The sequence below is a fragment of the Hyperoodon ampullatus genome (assembly GCF_949752795.1).
Source record: "Hyperoodon ampullatus genome assembly, chromosome: 17".
Classification (NCBI taxonomy): Eukaryota; Metazoa; Chordata; class Mammalia; order Artiodactyla; family Ziphiidae; genus Hyperoodon; species Hyperoodon ampullatus.
This window is the reverse complement of record NC_136930.1, coordinates 31,014,169-31,028,994: the sequence shown is the minus strand read 5'-3', so window position 1 is coordinate 31,028,994 and position 14,826 is coordinate 31,014,169. Positions and strand designations below refer to the sequence as shown.

The window sequence follows — 14,826 nt, the reverse complement described above, 5'->3', positions numbered from 1 at the left end:
GGGAGCGGGAAGAGGGGCAGGGGCGGAGGGAACCCGCGACGGGAGGCGAGTGGGCTCTCCGCAGAGGCCAGCTTAGCCCGCGGGAGCTGGCTCCGAGCAGGGGGCGGGAGGGCAGTGCCGCCCTGTGGCTGCCTGGCTTCGCGGAACGCGGCTCTCCGCACACGGGTCGCAGGGTCCTGTGACTCTGTATCCCCTCTCTCAAACCGTCTCCCTCGCGAGGCTGCGCTGCTGTGTGGCCAGTGTCAACGGACAGAACCCCATCACCCGCCCCTCTCAGACCCGCCTCTGCCCACCTGCCTGGCCCTGCGCAGCTTGCGGCCAGGAGGCCTCGAAGGTCCCCGTGCACTCAGCCAGCGGCCTCTGCTGTGTCTGCTGCTCCTGCTGGGTCTGCTGCTGTGAACTGTAACCCGTGCAGACCACGCCGGGCACCTCCAGCACCCCAAGTTCATGGGAGCGCACGCGGGCCCTGATGTGGGACTTCCCACTTGTGGACGGGTGGCTGCAGTGTGTGCGGGCTGCTGGGGGCCGGTGGGGGCCTAGCCTGGCCCTGGGCAGGGGAGGAGGTCCGGAGCATGCAGCGCTAGTGGGGAGGCTCCCTCACACCACCCCTGGGTGTCCTCTCCATCATCTAGGGATGACCTTTCCCATCTCTGTCATCCCCTCCCTGTTGGGAACCCCTCAGGCCAGGCCTCAGCTGCTCCTAGTATAGTCTGTGTGACAGTGTGAGGTGGGGGACCCCCAGGCTGGCCCAGGCCAGGCAATGTGTCCTGCCTGATCCCAAGACCTAAGGAGCCCACCCATTTGCCTTGACCTCCCTCCAGCCACAACGACATGCCCCTGGTTCCGAGGCAGTTTTACCACCACGGGCTACAGGATGTTAATCTGCGCAATTTCAGCCATGGCCACACCAGCTTGGACAGGCTGAAAGACGGTCTCATGGTTGCCCAGGTACCAAAGGGACACACAAGGTGCCACCATGGCTGCTGGGGAATGTGGGGCAGTTTGAGGGTCTCAGAGACCACAGGTTAGTCACACTGGAAGTAAGTTACCATAGTGACCTAGAAAGTGCCATGCCATGGATGCTGGGGGCTACAGGGGTCACAGTGAGCCAATATGATGGGCATCCAAGTACCACAGAAAAAGCAACAAATTACATGTGACTTCTGGGCACAGTGAGTTCTGTGCCAGCTGAGGAGGCTATGAGAAGCCCAAGGAGCTCCAAAGCCCAAACTAAGCCCTGGCCTTCCCTCAGTTGTGGTCAGCCTACGTCCCATGCCAGACCCACGAACGGGATGCGGTGTGCCTCACCCTGGAGCAAGTTCACCTCATCCGCCTCATGTGTGCCTCCTATTCTGAGCTGGACCTTGTGACCTCAGTTAAAGGTACACGGGGGACTTCCCTGGTAGTCCAGAGGTTAAGACTCCACGCTTCCCCTGCAGGGGGCTTGTGTTTGATCCCCGGTGTGGGGACTAAGACCCTCATGCTGCGCAGCACGGCCAAAAAACAAACAAAAAAAAATGTAAAGAGACTGGCGGTGGTATGTGTTAGGGACTTCAGTAAGCTACCCCTGCCTCTGAAAATGATCATCTGACCTACCTGCCCCCAGCTCTCAACAATACCCGGATGTTGCCTTGCCTCACTGGTGTGGAGGGAGGCCACTCACTGGACAGTAGCCTCTCCATCTTGCGTACCTTTTATGCACTGGGTGTGCGCTACGTGACACTCACCCACACCTGCAACACGCCCTGGTGAGCACAGTGCAGATGGTAAGGGCCCAGTGAGGCAGGGATCTGACAAAGATCATGCTGGGGCCCAAAGCAAGTTTACCCCTGGGATCTGGCCCTGAACCTGGGGTGGGGAGGGCAATGGAGGATTGCAGAACAAGACAGAATCCCCAGAAGGGCCCTCCTAATGCCAGGCACAGCCCAGTTTCGGTCCCTCCTCTTGCACCAGGGAGTTGCAGGTGTAGACGGTTCGAAAGAACCTCTTTCTAGGCACTTGTAGCCAAGTCACGGCCACCCGTCAGAATGCCTCCTGGCCATCCTGCAGTGTGCAGAGCTCAGCAAAGGGTATCCACCCCTCCTACAGCAATGTCAGTCGGCTGACCAGCTTTGGCGAGGTAAGGACCCGGCTTCCATACCCTGCCCCACATGAATGTACAGCCCCGCCTTTTCCCTACAGATAAATGCACACAAGATAAATGCAGCCCTCATGCCCTCTCCTCATCCTGTCCCTGCAGAAGGTGGTGGCAGAAATGAACCGCCTGGGCATGATGGTGGACTTGTCCCATGTCTCAGATGCTGTGGCACAGCGAGCCCTAGAATTCTCACAGGCACCTGTCATCTTCTCCCACTCAGCTGCCCGGGGTATGTGCAAGAACACTCCGAATGTTTCTGATGATATCCTGCAGCTTCTGGTGAGAGACTGCCCTGGCCCTCAAACCTAAAGCAAGAGATTCAAACCAGGAGCCCTTGAACCTGAGCCTCTTCTCCCTCAATTTCCTCAAATGCCAGGTTAAATATCTTCTGCCCCCAAAACCCACAGTCCACAGCCCCTGAACTTCTGAGCACTAGGTGGGGGTCTAGGTGGTAAGATACTCCTCCAAACCTGGAAACCCAGGGCCAAGACACCACCCAGACCAGGGCTGCAGCTCCTCCATTCACACAAACCAAGAGAGGAGATGACTCTGACCTCAAAGCTAGGGCTGAATACCTTCCTCACAGGGACCGAGAGAGTGAACAGGCAGGAGGCTGTGCTGGAGGCCAAGCTGACTGTCCACTGGTCCGCCCCTGCAGAAGAATAACAGTGGGATCATGATGGTGTCCTTGTCCGTTCAGGAGCTGCAGTGCAACCCGTTAGCCAACGTGTCTACTGTGGCAGGTGAGCCTCACCCTGGGCTCTCTGAAAACTGATTTGGAGCTAAAGCTGGGTCCAAATTTGGGGAGGACTTCAGAAGAGCCCCAGTGGTTTGACCCACCTGTTGGCAATAGGTAACAGCTCCCAAAACCCAAAGAATGGACAGTACACATCACCTTGGTGCCAGGTGGAACTGCAGCCACAGGATCAAACTGTGATACTGATGGGTATCAGGGAGGTTGTCAGACACTGCTTTATGTCAAAAACATAAAGAAAATGTCCACTATCAGAACTGTTGTTTGACTAACTTTTTTTCACCTTTCTGACAAAACTCGTGAAGTTGTGAGCACCACAAGTGTCATTACACTTCTGTTCAAGATGTAATCTCTGGCTCACAATCATTGTTTAGCTTCTGTATATTGCAGTGTACATGAAGGTCTGTATTAGTCTGGTTGGGCTGTTATAGTGAAATACTCTAGACTGAATGACTTAAACAGCAGAAATTTATTTTCTCACAGTTCTGGAGGGTGGAAGTCCAAGATTAAGGTATTGAATACCATAAGAATTGGTTTCTGGTGAGAACAATCTTCCTGGCTTGCTGATGGCTGTCTTCTTGCAGTGTCCTCACCCGGCCTTTCCTCTATGAGCATAGGGCGAGAGATCTCTGGAATCTATTCCTCTTCTTATAAGGACAAAATCAGTCCCTGTCAGATTATTACCCCACCCTTATGACTTCAGTTAACTTCAGTTACCTCCCTAAAGGATTTAACTTCCATCTTCTACAGTAAAATTGAGAGGGGCTTCAACATATAATTTTTGGGGGGACACAATTCAGTCCATAACAACAACATAAGATAACTTTCTCTGATTTTCAGTCTCTCACTAATACCTTCCTCTTTGTCTACAAATTATTCAAGTTTCCTTAATTAAATTTTGTTTTTAATTTTCTTACATTATCCCTTCCCTTTATATGCTCTCTTCACTTCTTAGTTGGCATTTCTTGGAAATGAAGGCACCTTTCTTCACAATGTATTGATTACTCTCCCCACTGTAACACAGCGTCTTCTCCCATGGCTTTCCTGAAATGGTTCCATTTTTGTTCATAAAAGTTTAGTCATCAAATCAGATGGTTTATTTTCAGTTCCCATAGGATTTTCCCTTTGGGAAACACTGACTCCATTAAATGGAGCTTCTTTTAAAACTACCTTCCTTTATGTTTTATAGCAATCTTATGATTTCTGTTGGCATACCACCTACCTTCTTTCTGATCATTTTTTTATTTTTATTTTTTTCAGTTGTTTCTCTCCTCACTCCTTAGCACTAGATACTACATACAGTTGGTCTTCTTCTCATCTCTTATATACTCTCTCTTACTCCAACAGCTTTGTTTACCATTTAATATATTATCTGCCAGGCACCTTCCATGTGTTACCAACATCTCTCCCTCTGTCTTTGTCATTTCAGCCTTCGCTATGTTCTCTGTGCTCTCACAGGGAGATCTATTTAACACAGGAATCTCAGTGGAAAATACGAGTAACTTATTTCTCTACTAAGTAAAGCCCTTACAGATCATATGGTCCAGACCCATCTTGAAGCCATGTCATCTGGACTATGTGACCTCCAATGTCACAATAGCAGAGAACCAGACAAGAGGGACATTGGCTCCTAATGACCTCAGCTCAGAAGTGATACAGTTTATTCTGTTTCTTTGGCACTGGCCACAACTAATCAAAGGAAAACAGTCTAATTACAAAATAGGATGAAAACTGTAGATAAGCACATAGGATATTTGATGAGCGCTATCTCAAGGGGACATCAGCTCGCATCAAACTTTTATTTCACAGAGAAAACACAGACTATAAAGCAAAAACACTGCTAACTAACTTTTTCCTCTACGTACAAGGATAGCTTTTCTACATAGTTTATAAATACCTATTCTCACTTCCTCAGTATCTTCCATTCATTTTCCCATCTCATTGGTATTGTTAAGGTTTTCCTCTTCAGCGATTTTATTTTGGCCCCCTCCCATTAAAAAGCTGCCCCGCGCCCATTAAAAATTACTCTTGCTTGATGCCAAGTAATTCTCTAGCTACCTTTCCTCTCTTCTTAATTTCACAGTACAGTTTATCAAAAATTGTATTTATTCTCATTGTCTGTATTTTCTTATCTTTATGTACCTTGTGACTCACACAATTTTGCTTTTTTCTTTTCACTTATCTGCACTGGAATTGCATTCACCAACATTTAATTTGTGATTAAATTGAATGAATATTGTTTGGTAATTATGTCACCTTTCAGCAATATTTGATTTTGTTGATCAAACTTGTCATCTCAGAAAAATCTTTCACCTTATCAACAGTAGCATCTTAACCTGCTACTTCTTCCTCCTGCCTCTGGACATCCTTATCTCTTTCATTGGGCCCTCTCAGTTTGCCCTCTGCCAAGAGATGTGTATTTCTCAGAAGCTCTCTTCTGCCCTTGATAGGTGGTCTCATCTTCTCTTGTGATTCCAGCCACAATATATATCACAGATCTTGACCTAAAACTTATATATCTCTCTCCTGAGTCTCTTACAAACCTAACTAATTGCCAACTGAAAAACTCTGCCTCAATGTAACATGGACACTTAAAATTAATTATGTGATGTTACTGAATGATTAATTTTACCTTCAATACTTACTTCCACTATTCATCTGTCTACATCATTTATACCACCACTATTTGTACAGTTGTCCAAGTTGGATACTGGGGAAACACTGAAGACTCTGGACTCTGACAACCCTCAGAATGGGAGAAAATATTTGCAAATGAAGCAACTGACAAGGGATTAATCTCCAAAATATGTAAACATAAATAAATTTGTAAAATACTTAAGCAACTCATGCAGATCAATATCAAAAAAAAAAAAACCCAATGAAAAAGTGGATGGAAGACCTAAATAGACATTTCTCCAAAGATGGCCAACAGACACATGAAAAGATGCTCAACCTCACTAATTATGAGAGAAATGCAAATCAAAACTACAAGGAGGTATCACCTCACGCCGGTCAGAATGTCCATCATCAAAAAATCTACAAGCAATAAATGCTGGAGAGCATGTGGAGAAAACGGAACCCTCCTACACTGTTGGTGGGTATGTAAACTGGTACAGCCACTATGGAGAACAGTATGGAGGTTCCTTAAAAAAACTAAACATAGAACTACCATGTGACCCAGCAATCCCACTCCTGGGCATATACCTGGAGAAAAGCATAATTCAAAAAGATGCATGCGTCCTAATATTCATTGCAGTACTCTTTACAATAGCCAGGACATTGAAGCAACCTAAATGTCCGTCAACAGAGAAATGAATAAAGAAAATGTGGTACATATATACAGTGGAATATTACTCAGCCATAATAAGGAATGAAATAGTGCCCTTTGCAGAGACATGGATGGACCTAGAGACTGTCATACACAGTGAAGTAAGTCAGAAAGAGAAAAACAAATATCGTATAATATCACTTATATTTGGAATCTAGAAAATTGGTACAGATGAACTTATTTGCAAAGCAGAAATAGAGACAGATGTAGAGAACAAACACATGGATACCAAGGGGGGGAAGTGGGGTAGGATGAATTGGGAGATTTGGATTGACATATATACACCACTATGTATAAAATAGATAACTAATGAGAAACTATGGTATAGCACAGGGAACTCTACTCAGTGCTCTCTGGTGACCTAAATGGGTAGAAATATAGAAAAGAGGGAATATATGTATAGCTATAACTTATTCACTTTGCTGTACAGCAGAAACTAACACAACATTTTAAAGCAACTCTACTCTAATAAAAATTAATTAAAAAAATAAAACTCTGGACTCTGTATAATCATCCCTCACCTTCACAATTAATTCAGTAACCAAGTACTGTCTAACCTAAATTCCATCTATCTCTCAATATTGTCTGCTTTTATTCAAGCCTCTTGCCACTACTTGGTTCTGAGCTACATTTTCTCTTATTTATGGAATATATACAGTCTCTTAACTTTTAACAGAATAAATCTTTAAACAGTATAAATATTCATTGAGTACCTACAACACTGGTAAATAAGGACATTGTTCATGTGGAGTTTACAATGTAGTAAGGGAAATGAACTATGAAATATAACTATACCTCTCATAGGTAACTGGACAGCCAAGTTTTATAAGAACACATGGAAAGGGAATGTAATCTCTAATGGAAGTCATGAAAAGCCAGATATTCGATGTTTATTTTCAAACTTATATGATGAGAGTGCATTCACCAAGGATTGAATAAGTAAAGAATGATGCAAATTGATGACATAACCTGGAGAAAGTTCAGCATTAAGAGAAGTCTAACCCTGAAGTCTATTGAGTATTGCTGAAAATTTATGGAAGAAGGAGATGCTAAGTTAGGATAGAGAAACCAGATAAGGGCAGACTAGTAGGCAAGAGCACAGTGATTGAAGCCTTTTCCCCAAAATTAAAGAAAAGCTATCAAAGAGCTCTAAGATGTTGAGTGAAATTTAGGTTACAATGCAGAGACTAAACAAGACAGAAATAATACTGGAGTCAGGGAAAAAGTGAACTTGGATGTTACATCCGCGTAAGAAATGTAAAATATATGACAATGGACATAGGGAAGAATGGACATATGTGTGTGTGTGTGTGTGTGTGTGTGTATATATATATATATATATATATATATATATATATAGTATAATTATGACAACTCTTAGGGATTGTTCCAGAGTTTAAGGGAGGGGAGAAGAGTAAAGAATGACTCTCAGTTTCTTGCTTGGTTAATTGGGGTTAAAAGAGTTTGCAATAAAAAGGAATTAGCTTAAGTCATTTAATCATTTTAAGTGCATTCTGAATCCTATACAAATAAGTTTGAGAAATTTAAAATATTGTGTTTCCTTAAGTTTTGCATATCCTTTGTTATGCCATGAAAATTCCCTTCTTTTTCATATGATTAAAGAAAAGTTATGAAAAAAATGAGATGAGAGAAAATAAGATCTCATGAAAAATTATGAATGATCTTTATCTGTTTTTGTGCTTACTGTAATTTCTTACTGTTTATCTCTCTATATACATATTCTGAGATATCTTCTCAGACCTGCTGAATCAATCTATGAGTATTAAGTTTAACTAATCACTCAGATGAAGCTAAAATTGGTTCATCTACAGGAATAACCAACATAAGAGAGCAGTCATGGTAGTCTCAAAATTAGAGAAGACTTCCCAATTATTCCCATTATGTCAAAGAGAGAATATGAGCAGGTACTTCAAGTATCCGAACTTCATATGATTAGATTCTGCAAAAGCATTTTAAATAGAAAAAATACATAGAAGAAAGGTTAAGACAGAACTTTCCTGGGATAAAATAGATGATATAGTTTCACCAGATGCCTTTACTTAGGAAAAAGAAACGTTAAAGAATTGTAACAGTATCCAACCTGGAAAACAAAATACAGAAATTTTCACCACTAAGCCTGAGCTCAGTACAACTCTGATTTAGTGTTTTTTCAAGCCTTACACAGCAGTCTCTATTTTAAAAATATTTATAAGTAACCCATTTTCTAGGAAAACACCTATCTTTCATCATAAGAATTAAGACATTTTATTCCAGCCTAACTTTTATACTCCATTTTCTACCATTTGGCAAATTATACCCTATGCTCTAGTCCAAAAAATCCCATTTACAATCACTTAAATGTACTGTGTTGGTTCTCAAGTCCAGGATGTTCCTTCTGCCTGGTATGCTCCTGATCTTCTCTCCACGTGAAAAATTCCTACTGACATTCAAAACCTAATTCCAAGATCCCCTCATTGTTGACATCCTCTTCAATATCCCCTAGCAGGGTTATTGACTCCAAGTTCTGTTTTACAAAGTTACATTTTTATGATCTATTTATTTAATAGCTTATCCCTATTAGATTGTAATGAGTTGTTTCTGCATCTCTCACATTCTCTGTTGAGTTCCTCTGGCCTTTATTTTTTCTTTTATCTCTTACCCATAAGCACAGTGCTTGCCCCATAGTACGTGCTCAGTGTGTTGGCTGAGCGAAAAAAGACACATTTTAGCTCTTTAATCTCTTTAAGCTCTTTAAGCTCTTCACCTTTAATCATTTGTGAAATTTCATTTAAAATGACCTCAGCTTACCCTTTGTTTCCTAACTTAATTTCTAGTACTAAAGAATGTACACTCAGAACACCGTTAGTGGCCTACAGAAACAGTGTTCTCACTGGACTTCATGCATATAGTCAACCCCTTATAACTTTCTCTGGCATACAACTGCCAGACATGTTCTTAAAAAAAAAAAAAAATGTACCAACCCCTCACCTATTGGAAAACTTCCAGAAGCTCTTCATTCCTTATTGTATCTTTTCTACTTGATTTTTCAAATACCTCTGTCTTACTTTATCTATTCAGAACTGCCTTTTCTACCTTTGACTTTCATTTTCAATTTCATTCATATCATTATCTGCATTTACCGGTAGAACCTAAGCATATTTCAGTTTCTTATGCAAATTTCCTCACTAGAGGTCAAAGGGGCAAGGACTATTGTGACAAAACATTAAATAAATAGACGATAGGACTTTGTTCTATTGGTCTGGGAAAATTACTACCTGAAACAAAATAATTCTGGGAAGTGAAGGGATCAGAGCGGGCGGCATTGTTTACTTCAGACTCAAATCAATGTCTTGTCTTTACCTGAGCTCTGGTTACATTTAGAAAAACGTACTGTAAATACAGTGAATGAGCAAGGCCACTATCTGAGACGTGTCTGGATCTCTAGTATAGTAACTGGGGGAATGGTAAGCATAGATCAATATTTGCTGATTGATGACTCAATAGATCTGGTTAAGCCTCACCATCAGAATTCCAGATTTTTTAACAAGCTTCTCAGTCTTTTCATCCCAAAGAAGAAACTAAAGAAAACCAGATGACAAGAATTTCAAATTGTAAAATATCCTGGTTGTCAAATTTAAATAGGGATATCCTGTGCAATGGAGAGGCTGGCTGGTGCCAATTTCACATTTTGTTCTCTAGTGTCTGTGTGAAGCCTGCTCTGCCAGTGAGCTGACAGATCGAGAGCACTCCAGCTTCCACAGACACCCGAGAACTTTCTATTTTTCATGGTGTTCCTCCCTTATCTAAGAGAAGGACTATATTCACAATGAAAAGAGTTATGATTAATCACCAGTAGAGAGATTCTTCCACGTTTTGGGTGCCCACGTTAAGAGTCTGGTATAGTCAACACTCCCTCTAACATAGATCATGTATTGAAATGAGAAATCTATCACTAATATGGCCAGGGAGATTAAGGGAGTTGGCCCAGCTGAGCCCAGGAGACACCTCTAATTCAAAACCTCAACCATTAACATAGTGATTGTGATCAAGGAGACTTACAGCACATAAGAGATTCAAAAAGCATATTAATCCACCTCCGGCATCACTGCCAGTTTAAAAGAATGATTAACCTTTTCTCCCACTTGATTCAACCTAGCTATGTATTATACCACTCTAAATGCTAGCAGACTCTATGCTTATGGCTTCCACTTGGTAGCACTTAGTATACACGAAAACTTTCTCCAAGAAGTAATTACTTTTGAAACCATAAACATTTCAGTTGGGAAAAGAGAAAATGAAAGGAGGTGCAAGTAAAGGGAACTAGGAAAAAATAGGAAAATACCCTCAGATATAAACATGTTGATTCAAAAAATAACTTAAAGGGGATTTAAACGATACTAGGTGAGCATTTATTCTGTTTCTGCTTTAAATAAAGCATTCTGTTCTATTTGTTAGGTGTTGAACTTGTTAATTTTCTAATGATATCTGTTAAAAACCTCTTGAAAGAGATGCATTCATTCTGGTATCCTAAGCACCTATCTGGATGAACAGCACAAGCAGTGGGAAGTCATGGGGCATAAAGGACCTTGCAAAGGCTCTGGAATCCATGTCTTACTTATGGTCTTTGAGACTCAGGCTCCTCCTCTATGTAGTGTTCATAAAACTTAGTGGAGATAGAACACTAGGGACACAGAAGGTCAAAGTAGGTATTTACTACTACTTTTCAAATATCTTCCTTTAGGAAAACAAATATATTTTATTTGCAATGAGGCTTTCTTGTGAATTTTATTCTTCTAAAGAAGAATATTTTTAGTGAACAATTGATTCGTTTGCCTCCCTGTGCTACTTTATTGACAATACTCAGGTAGGGGTGGTTTTCTCTCAAGCAGTTACCTCCATGTGATTTGTATTTCAGACCTTCCTAAAAGCATGTTTTCCTGCTCTTTCTTTCCACCCCATCCCAACTCTACATAAAATATGAAAATGCGCAGAACCCTGGGAAAATAAGGAGAAGCAAAATGTTTGTCACTGCCAGCTCTGGTATGCATATATCAGAGGCTAAATGATAACTGATGAAGACAGAAATGGGACCCATATCTGTCTGCCTTCAGAAATCAGAAGTGTAGCTACTACAAGCTGATGAATTGGAACTCAGATCAAGGCCTAGAGTGGAGAGCAGTCTTCTGATCAGAAGGGGAAAGTAAACAAAGGGCAGCGTTTAATTATTTAATAATAAGTAAGAGAATTATTATGGTGTTTTTACAGAACAAGATATAATATTGAAATAAAACCCTGCAATGTGACACAGAAACATAATGCAATCCTCTGAAGCTACAACCCTTCCTAAACCAAACCATACCATTCTTTTCACACAACCTGGAAAGTCAAAAGAAAGGGGATACTGATCTGCATCACACTGGCATTAGACGCAGATCTAGTTTTAATGACATTTTATTTCATGGACTGAAGTCTCCCCCCAAAAAGGGTAAGCTTTTTTCTCAAGAAACATCACTGTGTAATAATCAAGGAGTCAGGGATGGTGGTATTAATTGCTTTAAGTACGGGGATTTGTTTTGCAGAAAGAAGTACCAATCAGAAAGAGAATTGACCAATAATTACTTAACAAAACTGCTTCAGAAGTAGATTTCTAAATCTACTTTCAGACTAATTGATAGTTAGAAAAATCTTACTAAGTTTATTCATTTAGAGGAAATCTGTGCAAGTCTCTGAAACCAAGAGGTATTGTATCAAAAGAGATAAGGTCACTAGACACTTATGTAAGATCCACTTCTTCCTCAAATGGCCACCATATAGTCATTTCTGACTATTACATTACCAAGAAGTAGCAATGCATCTTTAGGAAACTAGTATGAAAGAAAAACATAATAAAATTTTTTGCAGGTGACTCTTTGATCTCATAGGTGTGTGTTAATTTTCCAAAGTTGGGACTGGATCCTGCCTTTAGAAGATGCTCCTTGAAATATCACATTGAAAATCTTCTCTTTTACTCCTTATTGTAAACACTGTATATGTTTTTAAGAAGACCAATAAAAAACATGGACTATGAAACTATTTTTCCAGTAGTGAAATTGTGGAGAATACAGCTTGCATTTCCACTGTATTCCCGCAAAAGGAGCAAGTTCTTTTCCACAAGGCTCTCATCAATGTTAACTCTGGGAGAGAAGTATTTGTAGTTGTCTCATGCTTTGTGGTGAGAGACTCGCACTTTTTCCCCTGTCTCTATCGTGGGAAACAGGGCACACTTTGGGCTGAGAATTCACGCTGTGGTCGGAAAAAAAGAAACGAAAAATACCCTCATTCACACTGCTCTTTAACAAGTTCAGTGAATGGGCTTCAGGCATTCTAAACAGCAGCAATTAAAAAATAACTTTAAATTTCCTACATTTCTTCCAGTAGGATGAAAAGCTGAAGTATGTAAACTTTAATTTTATGGTTTGGGTGAATACTCCTTGTCAAAGCAGAAATCAGCCTCTTACAGGGAATAAGTGCTAATTAAGCAAAACAGAGTAAGCATGTTATATGAAGTATACTTGTTTCTTTCCTGTGCACTTTGGCTGCACAAGCTCTAACCACAGTTTTCGGAGCAACCATCAGTGCTCCCTAAGAATGCCAATGCAGTGTTCCTTTCAGTTAGTGGGGTGCAGAGACCAATCAGAATGCTGATGCTTTCCACAAAGGAGATGGGGCTAGGGAGCCAAATGCAATCAGGGAATATTATATCTGTCTTGTGTACCTGCTACAAAACAGTGTCCTCTCAAGACTACTCTATCCCTTCTTTGCTTTAAACCTGTAAGTTTGTATATGTAAGCTTTACAAGTCTCTAATAAGAGAAAACTGAAAATGCCCAGGAAAAAGACAAAATTGCTTCAACAGAGAAAGTTCTCTCTGTTCTCGTTGAAGAGGATATAGAGTTAATAACAGGAAATATACATCCCCTGAAACTGTATGAAACATGGATGCTTCCAAAATTTACTCAAAGTCTCACTGACCAGGCTATAAGCAATTTTAATTATTATTTCTTATGATTATGGTAAATAAAAAGTCTCAGTGGTATGCTAAAAATCTTTAACACTTGTTGACTTTTTTGTTCATAGCTTTCTCTCCTCCCAGGCTCCAGCCAACAGTAGCAGTAACAGATATCCAGATCTTAATAGGATAGAAGTATAATGGTGCACTGAATATGGAAAGGAAGAACCAGTAATGGTTCCTATATATTCATAACGTGAATCAGAATCAAACTAAGGAATAAACTTCCCCAAGAAGAAGTTGACAGCAAATAGTTTCTCCTCTTAATGAATTGAGGAAACAACTTTGAAGTTATCTGTAGCCACCGCTTCTGAAGCAACCAATAGCTTTGTAACTATTAGTTTACTTGTATTAGATTAATTTATATTAGAGTTTATTTAATGCAATTGCTCACAAATTTTAAACCATTTTGTAGAGTAGTGTTCTGTATCTGTTTAAATGAAATGCTTTCCTAAGCTCAAGATCAGTGTTTTTATGTTGTGTAAATTATGAAATTACTGTGGAATATCTGGTAAACTTGATAAGAAACCCCAGATGTCAGCACTTTGCTGGGCAAGATTTAAAGTGGCCCACACCATTAACCCTCATCAGGAGGAGTATCAGTGGGCTAAGTCATAAGGGCATGCCCATCCATTACATTCACCCAGGATAATGTGAGAGAGAATCAAAGGGCAGTCAGACAGGGACCTCTATGCTCAGATTCCACTGACAAGAAATGGCCTGAGTCAGCTCTTGTTGTTGAAGAAAATAACCATTTAGGAATCAGACTGAATCCTATTTTAAGTTTTAGAGGAGGAAGGATACTATTTAAACATTGATGAAATGTGCCTCTTTTTTTTATCAGCATAGAAATTTATTTGAATTCAAAATAATATGATTATATTTAGCATAGTGTAGTAATTATCTAAAGCACATATCATCATTGTCTCTGCAACATTTCTAAAGATGTAATTCTTTTGAAGTCCAAAAATATGCAGTAAAATTGTACAAGGAAGCAAAAATATGAAAAAAAAACAAGTTTGCTGAGTACGGGAAGTTGTTACACGAGGGACACAGCAAGATAATGTAACAGAGTACAAATTACATAACATGCAGCAAGGAGTTGTCTTGCTTTAACAACGTCTAGAAAATAAACCAGTAATCTCAATGCAAGAATATCACCACTGGGTTAACAGGACAAATTTTCTGAGGGACACAGGTAGTAATTCACTGTACTTCCCCTTTCTCTCATACCTTTTCTCACACCAATTTCTTTTCTTTCCTCGAGGATAGACTTTATCTTGTTGAAAAAAAATGTAGTTTTATTTGTAAGGTGGAGTAAATAATATCCTGAGTGAAGTAGGCAGCGTGTTAGCTGAAGATGCTCAGGAATCAAACTTTTGAAAAAGGCCAATCAGCTAGTTAGCTAGCAGTTACCATCAGTGGCTTGCAGAAAAAAAAAAAAAATTACAGATGATATGTTTGCTAAATCGATAAAAAGAATAAGCAGTTTAAAATGGGTTAAAAATCCCAGGATTTATTGTGACCTAGACCAGAGGTCCCTAAACTTTTTGGAACCAG

General features: G+C 40.6%; 1 protein-coding gene across 1 annotated transcript; it reads left to right on the top strand.

The window, feature by feature from the left end:
- Positions 1-330: 330 nt before the first annotated feature.
- Positions 331-13,399, top strand: LOC307065323 (dipeptidase 2-like; the record flags this gene model as incomplete). Its single annotated transcript, XM_079722146.1, has 8 exons — positions 331-495; positions 822-948; positions 1,253-1,382; positions 1,607-1,748; positions 2,050-2,119; positions 2,240-2,416; positions 2,796-2,880; positions 13,335-13,399. Exons 1-8 carry the CDS (start codon positions 470-472, stop codon positions 13,397-13,399), a joined length of 822 nt encoding a protein of 273 aa, XP_079578272.1. The 5' UTR covers positions 331-469.
- Between the last annotated feature and the right edge of the window lie 1,427 nt (positions 13,400-14,826).